The sequence below is a fragment of the Cannabis sativa genome, chromosome 3 (genome assembly GCF_029168945.1).
Source record: "Cannabis sativa cultivar Pink pepper isolate KNU-18-1 chromosome 3, ASM2916894v1, whole genome shotgun sequence".
Lineage (NCBI taxonomy): Eukaryota > Viridiplantae > Streptophyta > Magnoliopsida > Rosales > Cannabaceae > Cannabis > Cannabis sativa.
The window spans coordinates 2,794,792-2,811,812 of NC_083603.1; the positions used below are offsets into that span (position 1 = coordinate 2,794,792).

The 17,021-nt window shown below is 30.8% G+C and overlaps 2 protein-coding genes across 2 annotated transcripts in view; one reads left to right on the forward strand and one right to left on the reverse strand.

The window, feature by feature from the left end:
• The window catches only part of LOC115711193 (early nodule-specific protein 2), a 62,387-nt gene that overhangs the window by 43,371 nt on the left and 1,995 nt on the right, over window positions 1-17,021 (reverse strand). The window lies entirely within an intron of this gene.
• LOC115708715 (LOB domain-containing protein 40) lies at window positions 13,785-15,455 on the forward strand. Its single transcript, XM_030636713.2, has 2 exons — window positions 13,785-14,186; window positions 14,867-15,455. Exons 1-2 carry the CDS (start codon window positions 13,997-13,999, stop codon window positions 15,388-15,390), a joined length of 714 nt encoding a protein of 237 aa, XP_030492573.2. The 5' UTR covers window positions 13,785-13,996; the 3' UTR covers window positions 15,391-15,455.

Sequence of the window (17,021 nt, forward strand, 5' to 3'; positions counted from 1 at the left end):
CTTTTATTTATTTAACGAATGAATGCTCTCGTATTATTAGCTCTTAGGTGTACACATCGGGTGAATTTTTCTAGTTCTCTAGTTTTCGAGTTTCAAATTTGTGTTTTAAGGAACCAAACCCGCCCGTATGAGGGACCGAGTTTTTTAGGTGCGGGTTGGGACAGGTTCAGATGAACTAGGACCGAATTTTGGGTAGGATTGGGGTTTTTTTTAAGATAACATTTTTTTTTTTTTTACATTTTTTACATATTATTAGACCACGTATTAAATAAACTAAAAAAATATATCGCCACCTATTTCTGAGGTGACACTTAACGAACTTAATTAGTACTTAATAGTCAAAAAAAAGTACGACTACAACAAAATTGTAAGATAAGATACTTTTGTTGTCATTTTTTTTATTAGGGTCATATCATATATATAATAATTAAAAATATTAAAAGAGTTTCACTGTAAATATCCCAATTAAAAAATAATAATAAGGTGTATAATTAATGTGTGCATATTGTTTGGGAAATTTATATGGTATACTAACTTTTGTCATTTTTTTACAAAAATACTGCCAGACGGTATTTTTTACTTTTTTACTGTATTTTTTTATAAGTTTCATACTGCAGTATACTGTATTAAGTTTTCACTGGTGTTTTTTTAGTTGTTCTACTGGTGTTTTGAGTTGTTCTATTTTGTGTTTTATTAGTGTTTTATAAAAACACGGTATTTTTGTAAACTTTTCCGTGTGAGTATTTTTGTAAAAGTGACCCCAAATTCCAGTATTTTTGTAAATTTTCCAATTGTTATTAGTAAATATAAGGGGTAAGTTGAAAAATGCCTCTTTTATTCATCAATTAATCAAATTTACCTCTAATTTTATATTTATTTGAAACATACCTCTTTTTATATGTATTGTACCCAAAATACCCTTTGTAACGCCCCGATATTTTGCCTTATTTTACAAAAAATACTATTTTCATGCATAATTTGAAAAGATAAAAAAAAAAAATTTAAATACAACAGTGGATTTTAAAAATCAAAATGCAACAGAGAAGGATCCTTCATTTGTAAAACAAGATACAGTAAGTAAATAATTTTAAATAATGCATTTCCACTGTGTTAGATTTATCAACTGCTTAAAATAAAACTAAGGCACCACCGGCGTTCTAGATCGTTTGTCCGCCCGTACTCGCCTCACGCATACGTACTCGAACCGACTCGCTCACTATACATACTTCCCTGTCTAATACATGTAGGGGGAAAGTAAGGGGGGTGAGCTAAAAGCTCAGTAAGGAAATGCTTATCAAACAATACCATATAATATCACACACACCATTAATGTATTTATTAAGTTTTAGCAATATCATACATGCTCTTTTATAACTATAGCCAAATAACTGTACATATGGAAACCTTTATCATATAGATCCATGAAAATTGTTCACACCATACATATATATAGAGATCATAACTCCAGTATCACATTCATAACATAATCATATCAATACTATAAATAATAATGCCATTACCATAATATTGGCATATCATAGCCATTACTTACATGACCCGGGCCTAGCTTGGCCCTACAATATCCTGGGCCTATGCAGCCCTACTATTGTTATAGGATAGGGTATCTCTATATTCAACAGTAACATCACTGTATCATACCCACCATAACAATCTCATACACGACTCGCAAGAAATGTAGGGTAGGGTATTCTACATTCAACTACGCCTTATCCCGTATCATACCCCACCATGGTCCCCCACTTTACCTGAGACGTTAGCATACAACATACAACATACAACATGCAACATACAAATATATCATACAACATACAACCTGAAACATACAAATACAACATACAACATATACAAGTCTTACAACCATAATCTATGTATCAATTCACAAACTCATATTGTGTCCATACCACACATTCTCAGTACCATATACATATTCATAATAACAAATCATAAATCATATTTCAATATATAAAGAATTTAAATTTATGCAGATAAACACATAAAAAAACTATCTAATTTCCTTACCTCAAATCCCGCTGCTTAAGAGTTGTTATCTCGTCACTACTACCTATAATAAGACATGGGTCAAGGCCCTAACATTAAAATTCACACTCTTACAGTACAGCAGAAAGAATACTATTTTTGACCAATAACTACACGAATTCAGTAAAAGTTTCCTTCATAAAAATTATAGGAAATTCAATTATCTTTCCAACGATATATAGATCATTAAAAATGGATTAAAACTGAGGGAGTTATGATAGTTTTACTGAAACTATTTCTGAGAAGGAATATGGAGTAACGAATCACAGGAGACATCGGAAATACAAAGTTTTGATACTAAAATATTCCAAATCAGAGAATACTCTCTTCATAAAAGTTTTAGAAAATCAAATTCCCTTTCTAATGACACTAAAATCTTTAAAATCGGAGTTATAACGTAAGAGATATAGATATTATACCGAAACAGTTTTCTAGAAATCCTGAAACAAATGGATTTCGAACTACAGCAATAAAACAATAATTTTGACTTAGAATAATCAATAATTAGTGAATGGTTTCTTCATAAAACATTTGGAAAATTGAATTATCTCTTCAACAGTACCAAGATTTCTAGAATCGGATCATTATTCAGAGAGATATTCGGATTTTACTGAAACAACTTATATAGAAAATATGAAAAACGATTTACAACAAACAGCGTAAAAATACTAATTTTTGACATAGATAAATTTCGATTCAGTAAAACCTTTCTTCATAAGAATTATAGGAAATTTAATAAGCTTTCTATAGACACCAAGATTGCGAGAATCAGATGAGTATTTAAAGAGATATGACAATTTTACTGAGACATGTTTCATTCTGAAAAATAAGAAAAGGAGACCTACGAAAATTCTCCTATTGTGATCAATAAATAAGTAAATGTAGAGTTTCTTACCTCAAATACATCAAGCTACTTGGATCGATAGACATAAGATGATGGTGATCAAAGATGAAAGTGAAGAGTGGTATAGATTTGGCTAAGGATGTAATGGAAAGATGACTTGAAAATTTTTAGTGGTTAGTCTTCGCTCGATAGGTGGGAAGAATAGAACGATATAATTTTAGGTTAATGAAACCTATACTATTCTGACTCTTATTAGCTTTATTTTTATGAATAATAATAATATTAACATAATAACAATAATAATATGATAAATTATTAAATAAACAAATATCTAACTTTTAAATTTAAATTGTAAGCTCTCAATCTCGTAACTTTAGGGGCTTAGTTTTGACCTAGAAAAATTACGAATTCTGATATAGTTATTTCTACAAAATTTATAGATCTTTAAATTATCTTTCCAACGCCACTGAAATCACCTTAATCCGAGCTCTAGAACTCCAGATATGATCGTTTTAGTAAAACAGTTTTTAATCCTGCGAATTTATCCAAACCTACGAATTTTTAACATTAATTAATTAAACTCACTAAATATATTATAAAACCCTAATGGACCTTCATATTGGGCTTTAATTAAACGATTACTTACTCTGTAAAAATACCATAATATTTTACTTTCGTAGTTAATACAACTTTAACTCTCTAGAAAATTGGTACAACTACTCTAAGCAATAATATCAACTCACTAACAACACAAAGAAACAAGATAATTATCCTCGCTCAATTAATATCCAAAAAAAAAAAAAAATTAAATACTATTTTAATCTGGATATTACATTCTACCCTCCTTAAAAGAAATTTCGTCCTCGAAATTTAACTTACCAACACTCGGGGTGTTGAGTCGTCATGTCTTTCACCACTTACTGCATTACCTCATTATCTACCATATATATATGGACCCAATAAACATGCATTTAACCTATGTCTTATCGGTCAATCCATAACACATAAAATATACACAACTTAATTAAGTATTATTATTTCTCTATACATTACTTTAAATACCAAAATATACTCCATCATAATAACTTACATATACATGCTTTGAATACATAAGTTTTGCAATCACATGCTTGTAATATATGAAAAGTTTTTCTTTCTCTTATGATCATCCTTACATGCCATTAAGAGTGAAACTATTTATTCTTCTATGAGCATCCTTACATGCCATTTAAAGTAACACTAATTATTCTCTAAATGAACATCCTTACATGTCACTTGAGAACACATTATACAATACAAAATAACAAACACAAAGAGTAGGGTAAAAGATCTTATGCAAACTTCTCTTTAATTATTCCCATTCTCTCGTTGAATGTTATTACCTATAAAAATCTTACTTCTCTACTTGATTTTCTACTATAAGGCTACAATGTCATTCTTTCAATTTCATAGGTGTTACCCACGCATCGATAGACACTTGTTCCATGACACTTGGAAATAAACATTTAAGCTCTTTAAAAGGTCTTCTATATATAAATATTTAATGATCCATTTCGACCACCTTTTTGTCTAACATTCACCTCTTGATATCCTTTATTCATGTATTCATTGCACTTGTCACGCCTTCCCATTTTCCTAGGTAACCACTGTCGGTTCCTTTTGTAGTCTCTTTCTTGTATCACTATATTGTATTTTCTTTGCTAATCTCTCCTATGGTGCTTGGTCCTCCATTACCCCCTTCAATCAAGTTGACTTGATTATGAGATTAGCTAGTTTTCTATACTAACTTTTATCTACTTTGGTATTATCTTGCTATAGTGGTGAACTTTGAATCTGTAATGCCGATAGATTCTGATAGTTATGTTCAATGATTGCTTCTTCTAATATACTAGCCATCTAAGGTATCACATAATTTCATACTTATCATAGCATTGATTATTCCAGCCATATTCATGCCCTGTATATTGTAGCCTTCTTTAATTCACCAAAAAAAAAATATATATCTATATATATCTCAACTTCTTAATTGTACCTCTAAATCTTCCAAATCTCTTAAACATACATTCCAATACTAATTATTTACTTAAGACTATAACATATATGTATTAAAACATAGAAAGCACACTAATAACCCCTTTAAAATAAGTTCAATCCTACCATAGCTTATCGTAGCCCAACTATTTATTATTTGTTGACTTTTAACAATAAGTCAACCATACCAATATCATAATGTATTGATCATCCAAGTTATCAGGGTAAGGATACTATATATATATATAATTTGTAAACTATGCCGAATGTACCTTACTCGTCCATCACTATTATACCTCCTATACCCCTACTTGTATTTGATTTATTACCGGAGACTCACTATTTATAATTCCTTAGTCGAATTTTTATTCTTACTTCCCATACTACCTTTAAGCACAAGTCAATAATTCGTTCAAGCGTCTCATTTTACATCCAAACGCCACCAAATTATCAATACCTATCTTGTTTTTTTCTTCTTCTAACTTTTGCACTTTCAATTGGACAAGACTTAGTAGTGTGCAATAAGTTAGTTATTGTCAGCTTGAGAGAGTCCTTCCAAAGATCTCTAGTACTGGCTTTTAGATTGAGAAAAATATCTAATATTTTTTTTTTTTTTTTTTTTTTTGCTCTTAACAATTTTAGCTTTTGACAAATCCATAGTCATTTTCTTCTCGGGCATTATAGGACCTAGAAACACCATCTCTTTTCAAGAAATGGCTGAACTTGTGAGTTTTCCTCTTAGTTTCTCATTAGATGACACTCCAACATACTTATACTATTGCCCATAATATAAGTCGTAATTGGATTGTAGTATCCTTTGCTTACGTTGTGCCTTGAATTCCTTTATGTTGCATGAGTGTATTTTCTAATCCCAACACTTATCAAAAACTTGTATAGTCCTTGACATGCCATGACATTCTTCAATATATGTTACTTTGGTCCTAATTGTGTCTCACTTTTCTCCTGTCTCTAAGTGAGGCTTTCCTAACATTTTCTCATTGAGCTATACTCCACACCATTGTTGTTGTATCAGTGAGTATTTGGAATCTAGGGATGTCACCCTTGAATGCTAATTCCTCCTCTTTCTCAAGTTTTGAATTTGCGATCTACTCTCTATAGTTGTTTGTTGTACACCCGCCACAAAGCTGCATCCACAATCTCTTAGTTGTGTAGTTGTGATCAATTCCGAGTAGTCACCCTCTTAGTTGTCTCTCATTCATGTTGTACCCAAATTGTTAGCCGTGCCTGGACTTTTTTTTGTCTTTCTCCTTTGAAAATGTCTCTGTCGAAACCATGAACATTTTTTTTTTCTCTATTGTCTCCTCCACCAAGTAGATGACCTTGAGTTTAAAGTTTACAACTTTCCTTCGGTAATCTAATATTTGTTGATGCTCTGCTTATCTCTTAGTGTTTAAGATACCTTCATAAGCTATTACTTCTAGTAATTTTATCATGTCTCTTTCTAACTTCTTATTTTGGATTCTATTCAGCACACTACACTCCTTTCTATATGATGGCATCGTCCTCTCGTGACTCATTTCTATAACAGACTTATCTCTAATGTCTTTGCATACAGTACTCATACTTCTTACCATCTAACTTAGGAGTGTGTAACTTATAAAATATCCAACAAGATAGAACTTGCTCCTTAAAGATCTATTATTTCATCCTTCTTAATAAGTAGGTTTCGTAAACTATACCGTCCTTACCGTATAACGTCTACTATTATAAGTCATCCCTACTTCCTATATGTTGGGCTTCCCTTCATAGCTAGGTGTAGAGACCGCTTCTTCAACCATTCATAGATAGGTGAAAATATATGCGCTCTACTTAGTTAGCTATTAGTACATTTCATTATGTGCTTCAAGTTCTACTACTAGTGTTGGTGATCTATTGCTGAGCCTGTGAAAACTCTTCAACAAATTGTCTTAGTCATGCTCGTAGTCCTTCCAATACCTCTATTAGATCGTTAGCCTTAACTATCATTGGGTTCTCTGGAACATCAACCATCTGTGGGTCAGCGGAACACACATCCTTAGCCCCCACCTCTATTGGTCGTTCCTTCCACATTGATTCTAACTGATCTTCTAGTTTCATGTGTGAGCTCTTACAAGAAAGGTTGATTTAAAAGAAACAAAAGAGTTCAATTATTGGAAGAGAAGATTCTATGTACATATCTAAACTTAATGTTGTCAAGCTTAACTAGTAATATTCTATTTATCAAACAAAGTCTTATGAATTCCTAATATAATTTATTCTAAATTTTCAAGAAAGGAACACTGTCCTTCCTAGTTTCAATTCAAGACAATAAAGAAAAATAAAACCTATTCATATTCTTCATAAAAAGTGTAATCAATCATAACAGGTAATATACTCTTAATTTCTCTAAGCACCCACTACAGATGAGGCACTAATTCTAGGAAACATATTTTAACAAAAATCTATGTATCACATATAAAACTATTAATGGCAATACCAAGAAAATTAAAACTAACACTTACATAATAGTGAGTAGGATCTTTTTCGCCTTTCTCGTATGTATACCGTGAGTATCCTTCTAAGCATCTGACGACGATCGGCTCGATACCAACCGTAACGCCCGATATTTTGCCTTATTTTACAAAAAATACTATTTTCATGCATAATTTGAAAAGATAAAAAAAATTTAAATACAACAAGGATTTTAAAAATCAAAATGCAAATCAAGTGGTATGATCCTTCATTTGTAAAACAAGATACAGTAAGTAAATAATTTTAAATAATGCATTTCCACTGTGTTAGATTTATCAACTGCTTAAAATAAAACTAAGGCACCACCGGCGTTCTAGATCGTTTGTCCGCCCGTAGCCGCTCACAAGATAACGTACTTAACCGACCCCGCTCACTATACATACTTCCCCGTCTAATACCCGTAGGGGGAAAGTAAGGGGGTGAGCTAAAAGCTCAGTAAGGAAATGCTTATCAAACAATACCATATAATATCACACACACCATTAATGTATTTATTAAGTTTTAGCAATATCATACATGCTCTTTTATAACTATAGCCAAATAACTGTACATATGGAAACCTTTATCATATAGATCCATGAAAATTGTTCACACCATACATATATATAGAGATCATAACTCCAGTATCACATTCATAACATAATCATATCAATACTATAAATAATAATGCCATTACCATAATATTGGCATATCATAGCCATTACTTACATGACCCGGGCCTAGCTTGGCCCTACAATATCCTGGGCCTATGCAGCCCTACTATTGTTATAGGATAGGGTATCTCTATATTCAACAGTAACATCACTGTATCATACCCACCATAACAATCTCATACACGACTCAGTAAAATGTAGGGTAGGGTATCTCTACATTCAACGGCCTTATCCCGTATCATACCCCACCATGGTCCCCCACTTTACCTGAGACGTTAGCATACAACATACAACATACAACATGCAACATACAAATATATCATACAACATACAACCTGAAACATTCAAATACAACATACAACATATACAAGTCATACAACCATAATCTATGTATCAATTCACAAACTCATATTGTGTCCATACCACACATTCTCAGTACCATATACATATTCATAATAACAAATCATAAATCATATTTCAATATATAAAGAATTTAAATTTATGCAGATAAACACATAAAAAAACTATCTAATTTCCTTACCTCAAATCCCGCTGCTTAAGAGTTGTTATCTCGTCACTACTACCTATAATAAGACATGGGTCAAGGCCCTAACATTAAAATTCACACTCTTACAGTACAGCAGAAAGAATACTATTTTTGACCAATAACTACACGAATTCAGTAAAAGTTTCCTTCATAAAAATTATAGGAAATTCAATTATCTTTCCAACGATATATAGATCATTAAAAATGGATTAAAACTGAGGGAGTTATGATAGTTTTACTGAAACTATTTCTGAGAAGGAATATGGAGTAACGAATCACAGGAGACATCGGAAATACAAAGTTTTGATACTAAAATATTCCAAATCAGAGAATACTCTCTTCATAAAAGTTTTAGAAAATCAAATTCCCTTTCTAATGACACTAAAATCTTTAAAATCGGAGTTATAACGTAAGAGATATAGATATTATACCGAAACAGTTTTCTAGAAATCCTGAAACAAATGGATTTCGAACTACAGCAATAAAACAATAATTTTGACTTAGAATAATCAATAATTAGTGAATGGTTTCTTCATAAAACATTTGGAAAATTGAATTATCTCTTCAACAGTACCAAGATTTCTAGAATCGGATCATTATTCAGAGAGATATTCGGATTTTACTGAAACAACTTATATAGAAAATATGAAAAACGATTTACAACAAACAGCGTAAAAATACTAATTTTTGACATAGATAAATTTCGATTCAGTAAAACCTTTCTTCATAAGAATTATAGGAAATTTAATAAGCTTTCTATAGACACCAAGATTGCGAGAATCAGATGAGTATTTAAAGAGATATGACAATTTTACTGAGACATGTTTCATTCTGAAAAATAAGAAAAGGAGACCTACGAAAATTCTCCTATTGTGATCAATAAATAAGTAAATGTAGAGTTTCTTACCTCAAATACATCAAGCTACTTGGATCGATAGACATAAGATGATGGTGATCAAAGATGAAAGTGAAGAGTGGTATAGATTTGGCTAAGGATGTAATGGAAAGATGACTTGAAAATTTTTAGGGTTAGTCTTGCTCGTATAAAGAATAGAACGATATAATTTTAGGGTTAATGAAACCTATACTATTCTGACTCTTATTAGCTTTATTTTTATGAATAATAATAATATTAACATAATAACAATAATAATATGATAAATTATTAAATAAACAAATATCTAACTTTTAAATTTAAATTGTAAGCTCTCAATCTCGTAACTTTAGGGCTTAGTTTTGACCTAGAAAAATTACGAATTCTGATATAGTTATTTCTACAAAATTTATAGATCTTTAAATTATCTTTCCAACGCCACTGAAATCACCTTAATCCGAGCTCTAGAACTCCAGATATGATCGTTTTAGTAAAACAGTTTTTAATCCTGCGAATTTATCCAAACCTACGAATTTTTAACATTAATTAATTAAACTCACTAAATATATTATAAAACCCTAATGGACCTTCATATTGGGCTTTAATTAAACGATTACTTACTCTGTAAAAATACCATAATATTTTACTTTCGTAGTTAATACAACTTTAACTCTCTAGAAAATTGGTACAACTACTCTAAGCAATAATATCAACTCACTAACAACACAAAGAAACAAGATAATTATCCTCGCTCAATTAATATCCAAAAAAAAAAAAAAATTAAATACTATTTTAATCTGGATATTACACCCTTACATAAGAGAATCACATGGAGGGTATCTTGAAGTGACAGGGGCAAAATTGGTACAATGTTTAAAAAAAGAGGTAAAAATGATAGATTTTAAAAAAGAAGGTAAAAATAAAATAGGATAATATAAAAAAGGTATAGAGTGTAATTTTCTCTAAATATAATACGTAAATGATAGAGGATTATATAGAGCCAACTCAACTTCCAGGCCTCACCAAAAATTATTCTTTTGAAAAATATACAAGTTTTGATAATTTTCAAAAACACTACATATCTTAAAACTCAAGGAGCCCAATACTTAACTTATTTCCTAAGGTCCGAAAAAATCTCAAAATGGGTCCCTAAAATGATGTTTAGCGGAATTTGGATTAGAAGGTAGTAATTTTTTTTAGTGAAACTTACAAAAATACTATCATACGAATTTTTTTTCTAAAAATACTGTATTTTTATAAAACAACAGTAGAACACAAAATAGAACAACTAAAAACAACAGTGAAATAACTAAAAAGCAACCGTAGAACAACAGTAAAAATTTAACACAGTATACAGTATAAAACTTATACAGTATTTTTGAAAAAAATTCCGCCCTACAGTATAAAAGTAAAAAAGTTAAAAATTTCAGCATGTAGTATAATTTTTCCTTTTTTTTATGATTAATTTTTGTAATCGCTCTACAAATTATATTGCTCCTAACCTAATCAAATTGGCTCTCTTCCTCTTTTAATCATGTGAGAGTTTGGTGGCTAAATTTACATGAATTTATGTAAGTCTTTTTAACTATTGACGTTAGCCTAATAAAGATTTCATTTCATTCAAAAAAAAAAAAAAAATCACTCATCAAGAGTTTAAATATTTTTTAGTTTTTATTAATTAATTTGAGTAGAAGTGTTATTTTAGTGAGTCTGTTTTTATGTTATTTTGTATTGTAAAATAATACTTTACGAATATGATATTTTTTGAGCATTTTTAACAATATCAAGTTTATTCTTATTCTAGCATTTTTAATTTTTGATGTTTTAGCCCTGATTAGAAAAGGACCAAATCACTCCAAAGACGCCTTCAGCATCTAGGGATCGCGGATCGATCGTAGAACCCTACTAAAAAAGTGGAACACTTTAGCTATCTGCTTTCAGGTTAGGCAGTCAAGGTCGGAGAATGTATCACTTTAAAAATTTAAACTATTTGTTTAATTAATACAAATTGTCACTCAAATTTAGTATTCCAAAGATAAAACATTATAAGTTTCTAAAAATAAAAAATATTTTCAATTATTTATGAAAACATATCAATACAAAAGAATCTTTTTTTTTTTGGACATATGACAGATAATATTAGGACGTTTGACTCATAAATGTGAAATAAAATGTGAATTGAATATGGTAAAATCTTATAATAGAATCATATATTTAATGTTTACATAATTTTAGCATTGGTTTAGTCAAAATGGACCAAACAAAAGAAAAAAAAAAAACCAGAGGCTAAACTCCCAACCCAACTGCGCCCACAGACCCTTTAATTTAAACCAATTTGTCTATTTAATCTCATTCTCACGCGCTTCACGCTCCAAAAAATATGCTATTTTTTAATCTTCCAAATCCAAACTTCTTACGTGTACTACACGTCCCATGAATCTTTCATTTCCACGTCAGCACTGTCTTCGTGTTTCTTGGCTTATAAAAAAGTCAACAAATGACTCTTGTGTGTTGTAATGGTAGAGATTGTTTGGATTCAAAATTTACTATAATCTTTTTTGAAAGGAATTAAAAGCTAGGATTAGTTTGCTTAGCACTACTACTTAGAAGTGATGATTTGTAATTGGTTAATGATATTTTATAATAATAATTAAATTAACTTATATGAGACATAATATTTAATTATATTAATAGTAGTGTTAAATATTATTGGAAAATTTTACAATGCACAGCCTTAAAATGGATATATTGATGCACCCCTATCTGTTTTAGTATCCAAAATAATTTTTTAGTCAAATTTTTTCACATGGTCATGTACGTTATAGTTATTTAAGACATCCTGCAAAATTTTAAGTAATTTGGAAAAATTTAATATGCCGAAAATTATGTTCAAACAGTGTGTTGTACGCGTGACTATTTTATTTTATACGCGTGTAAAATAGATTGTTTGAACATTATTTTCTATATTGTAAATTATTCTGAATTTTTTAAAATTTTGTAGGATATCTTAAATAGCTATAACGTACATGAATATAAAAAAAAATTAGACTAAAAAATTTTTCTAGATGCCGAAACAAGTTAAGGGTGCACCAATACATCCCTTTTAAGGGGGTGCATTGTAGAATCATCCAATACTATTAATATTTTTTATTATTTTTCTGTTAAAACATTGTAGGTATTGTTAGCAATTTTTTTTATTATAGTTAGTAAATTAGAAAAATTATCAAAAAATCAAAATTATAAAATGATTAATTAGCCATTCCTCATTGTATTTAGTAAAATAAAAAAATTCATCCAAAAAAAGTAAAAATTATAAATAATTTAATACTTAATTAAATTAGGTATAATATTTTGTAATACTACTAGACATTATTAATGTAATTAAGTATTAAAATTCACATGAGAAACTTTATAAAGAGTGTATTTTAATCAAACAAACACAAATATCAATCAAACAGTATTTTTTGTAGCAATTGAGGTTATGAATTTTCCGTTTTAAGAGTTAAGTGAGGCGAGAAAAAATTTATTGGCGTTAAACATATAGATATAGTTAAGTTAAATCATGGATCATTTACTAGACTTGATAATTTTATGATACCTCGTAGTAGTGTTCCACAACACAATTAGTGTCTTTTAGCATAGTCTTAAATAATACCTTTTAACATTTATGTTTGGACTAATTAGGATTTACTCGAATTTGACATGTACTAATTGTGCTCCCAAATTTTTTAGTACATTAAAAAGTTTTCCCAAATAATTAAAATTATTGGATCTGAGTACTTCAGTCTAATATTACTAACGAATGTCTGACGTGGATAAAACATATAAAAGTTCAAATGACATAATTTAGTACATGGACATCGTCACATTAGTAAAATTGAACGGAATTAGACAAAAATTTTTAAATCTAACAATCTTGATAGTTTGAGAAAAAAATTTAACAACATAAAAAGTTTAAAGATCACGATTTAACACATGCCAAAATTTAAAAGACAAAAATGTTAATTAAACAAACAACCAAAAGAGCACTAAGTAAATTTTAAATTGAGATTATTTCATAAATACCTAATATTGATAAAAGTTTTACATTTTTTTGTACAATGTACATATTTTTTCTTACATTTTTATGAAGGATAATTAGGATTTTTAAGCCCTCAAAAATCTGTAATTTTTTTTTTTTAAAAAAAATCATTTTTTTTTTGTGAAAGAAAAAAAAATCCAAATTTAAGTGCATAATAATCATATTATGTGATATTTCCATTGAAATTATTTGTTTGGTGAATTTTCTCATTTAATAAAGTTGGGTGAAAAAACCTCTCTTGACCTGAGACCCCAGTTTTCTTGGAAAACCACTTCCTCTCTCTCTCTACAAAACCCCCCACAAATCCCCATGTTTTGGCACATACCCACCTATTTTTCTCACTCATTTTCTCGCCTCCCAAACAAAAACCCAACTTCAATTCATACTAAAAAGAGTGATGCGATTAAGCTGTAATGGATGTCGAATTCTCCGGCGAGGGTGCGCCAAGAACTGTTCCATCAGACCTTGTCTTCTCTGGATCAAATCCTCACTCTCTCAATCCAACGCCACTCTCTTCCTCGCCAAATTCTATGGCCGCGCTGGTCTCATCAACCTCATCAATGCCGGTCCTCTCCATCGCCGACCTGGTAATTAATTATTCTATTTTAATTAATTCATTTTCTATAAAATCATTATATTTCCCAAAACGACGTCGGATTTTGAAAAAACGACATCAAATTTCTCCAACAATAAATGTCAAAAAACGACATACAATCTCTCTAACAATAAATTTCAATAAACGACAACTATCACTCGTCAAACGACATCAAATTATCGAAAACGACATTCTATATATCAGAAACGACATCTATATATCTATAACGACATTTAATTTCTATAACAGACTATATTTCAAAAACGACAGCGATCTTAAAACGACATTTAATTATCTAAAACGACATTTAATTTCTTTTTTGAATAAAAGCGACATTCAATTTTGTTTTGAGATAAACGACACTCAATTTCTATTACACAATATTTTGAAAACGACATTCGCTTTCTATATCAAACAATATATTTCAAAAAAACGACATCGATTTATATAAAAACGATATTCAATTTCTATGACTATATAATTCGAAAAAACGACATTCTATATATCAGAAAACGACATCTATATATCTAAAACGACATTCAATTTCTATAGCGAACAATATATTTCAAAAAACGACATTTAAATACCTAAACAACATTCAATTTTTTATTATATTTCAAAAAACGACATTGAATTCTCTAAAACGACATTCATTTTCTCTACTCTGTGCAGATATATTCAAGTCATTGCTATACGAAGCTTGTGGTCGTATTGTGAATCCAATTAGCGGCTCAACCGGCTTGGTCCAGTCAGGAAGCTGGCACTTATGCGAAGCCGCAGTGGAAGCCGTACTGAGAGGTGAGCCTATTAAGCCGGCTTCTGATGAGTTGGTGGGGAATTTGAGCTGTGATATTCGCCACGTGGCGAAGAGAGAGAGCTCTGTGTTGTGTGATCGGCTTAAGGTTCAGACTCGGCGACGGCTCAGGAGGAAGAAGGTGGCTAAGGTTGAGGAATCGGAGACCGAGTTTGGGACTGAGTCGGCTCAGTTGGTTTTGTCTGGGCCGCCTGTGAGTCACGACTCGGAGGAGGAAACTCGGCTGCAGCAGCGGCTGAGTCAGGGTGGAGCCGATAGCGGAGAGGAGGATAGTGGCGGCTCGGTGGCTTTGGTTGTGAAGCCGAAGCTCGGCTTGGGTGATGAAGTAGATTTGGAGCTGACTTTGGGCTCTGCATTGTGGAATTTTGACAACGGATTTTAATTTTTTAAAATTTAATTTTACAAAATGAAAAAATAAATAATTTACATATTTTTTCAAAAAAGAAATAATAATAATTTACATATAAATATTTAAAATGTAGTTTGTTTTTTTTTTTATTTTTTTATTACAGCTGTGAAAATGGAAATACAATATTTCAAAAAAAAAAACTCATAGATTCATACTATTGATTGAATCATATTACTCATTTGGCATCTTAAATTAATTGTGGAAGTACTTAGGTAGCGTTTGGTAACACTTTTTAATCAGTTTTCTGTTTTTAAAAGTGAAAAAGTAAAAGTATTTTTCAAAAACATGTTTTATAAAACTATTTTTACTTTTCAATTTTATAATTATAAATCAAAATTTTAAAAACAAATAAGTTAATAGTTTACACCGGGTTGGGATTTGGGTTTCAGGTGTATTGAATTCGGATTTTAGGACTGTTATATATTATATAAAAAAAAATGGTAATTAAAAGATGAGTAATGATTTGTATATTAAAATATTATATATAATAAGATGAGGTGATGTTGTTTCTTAAAATGTATTATTTTAGATAATTTAAAGAAATATTATGTTATTATTTGTAATATTTCGTGTATATTTTAGGTGGATATATTATTATTGTAGCAAATACATTTACAGTCTTTAAAAATAAAATGTGTCAGAAGAATTATTTTGCATTAGTTCATTCTACGTCAGAACCTGCCCTTCACCTCAGGGATTCCTACCACCCCCATCCACATGGCAAATGAGGATTGGTCGGCAGATTTGTTGACCAATCCTCATTAACCACATGGATCGAGGTAGTAGGAATTCTCGCGATGAACAACTTTACTATTCTACGTCTTTACGAAGGTATTTTACACTTGTTTGATACAAAAAGTCGGGATGATAACATGTGGAGTGAACTTTTTAAATGAAATGACAAATTGACCTTTTGAAAATGTAACATAACTTACAACACTAAACTAATAATGCGAGAATGAGGGGGATGATATCTGTCACTTCATTTCAGCTTGTTCAGTCACTCAGCATCTTTGGTTCGCTTCTCAGTGGAGTATAAGACCAGATTCTCTCCTTTTCTCTGGTAGGGAATTGGTCTCTTGGCTCTCCAATCCCTCCTTTGAGCATCTTCTGTCTAAGGTGGAAGCTTTGGAATTTTTTTTCTTTATGGTACCTTATTGTATCATAAATTGTGAATGATGCGAAATGAGATGTATCGTCGTGGTACTCCCTTAGATCTGACTAAAGTGCAAAGGCAGGTGAAAGACAACTTTCTTGTGCATAGGCGGCTAGCTATTAACTCTGTCTCTGGGAAAGATCATGGAGGAGTGGAGGAGGTTCCTTGGGGTCTTATGAGACCTGGAAGGATTAGATGCTATGTAAATTTTACTAAATCTAAGGACGTTGGTGCTGCAGCTGCTGTTTTCTTTGATTCTGTAATGGCGTTTGGCGCGAAGAAAGTGGTGGTCTCCTCTGTTTAACATGGGGAATTGGAGGCTCTGAGGTTTGGAGTGGATTTAGCCTCAAATCTCCATCTGGGAGGGATTAATCTCTACACTGATAATCTTCATCTGGTGCAAGCTTTTGGGTGTGGGTTCCTCTCCTTTTTGGAATCTGCATCTCTC

Coding starts and splice junctions, on each gene's coding strand:
- LOC115708715 (XM_030636713.2), top strand. CDS start 13,997: ATGCGATTAAGCTGTAATGGATGTCGAATTCTCCGGCGAGGGTGCGCC. Junction 14,187..14,866: donor TCCTCTCCATCGCCGACCTG/GTAATTAATTAT, acceptor TACTCTGTGCAG/ATATATTCAAGTCATTGCTA.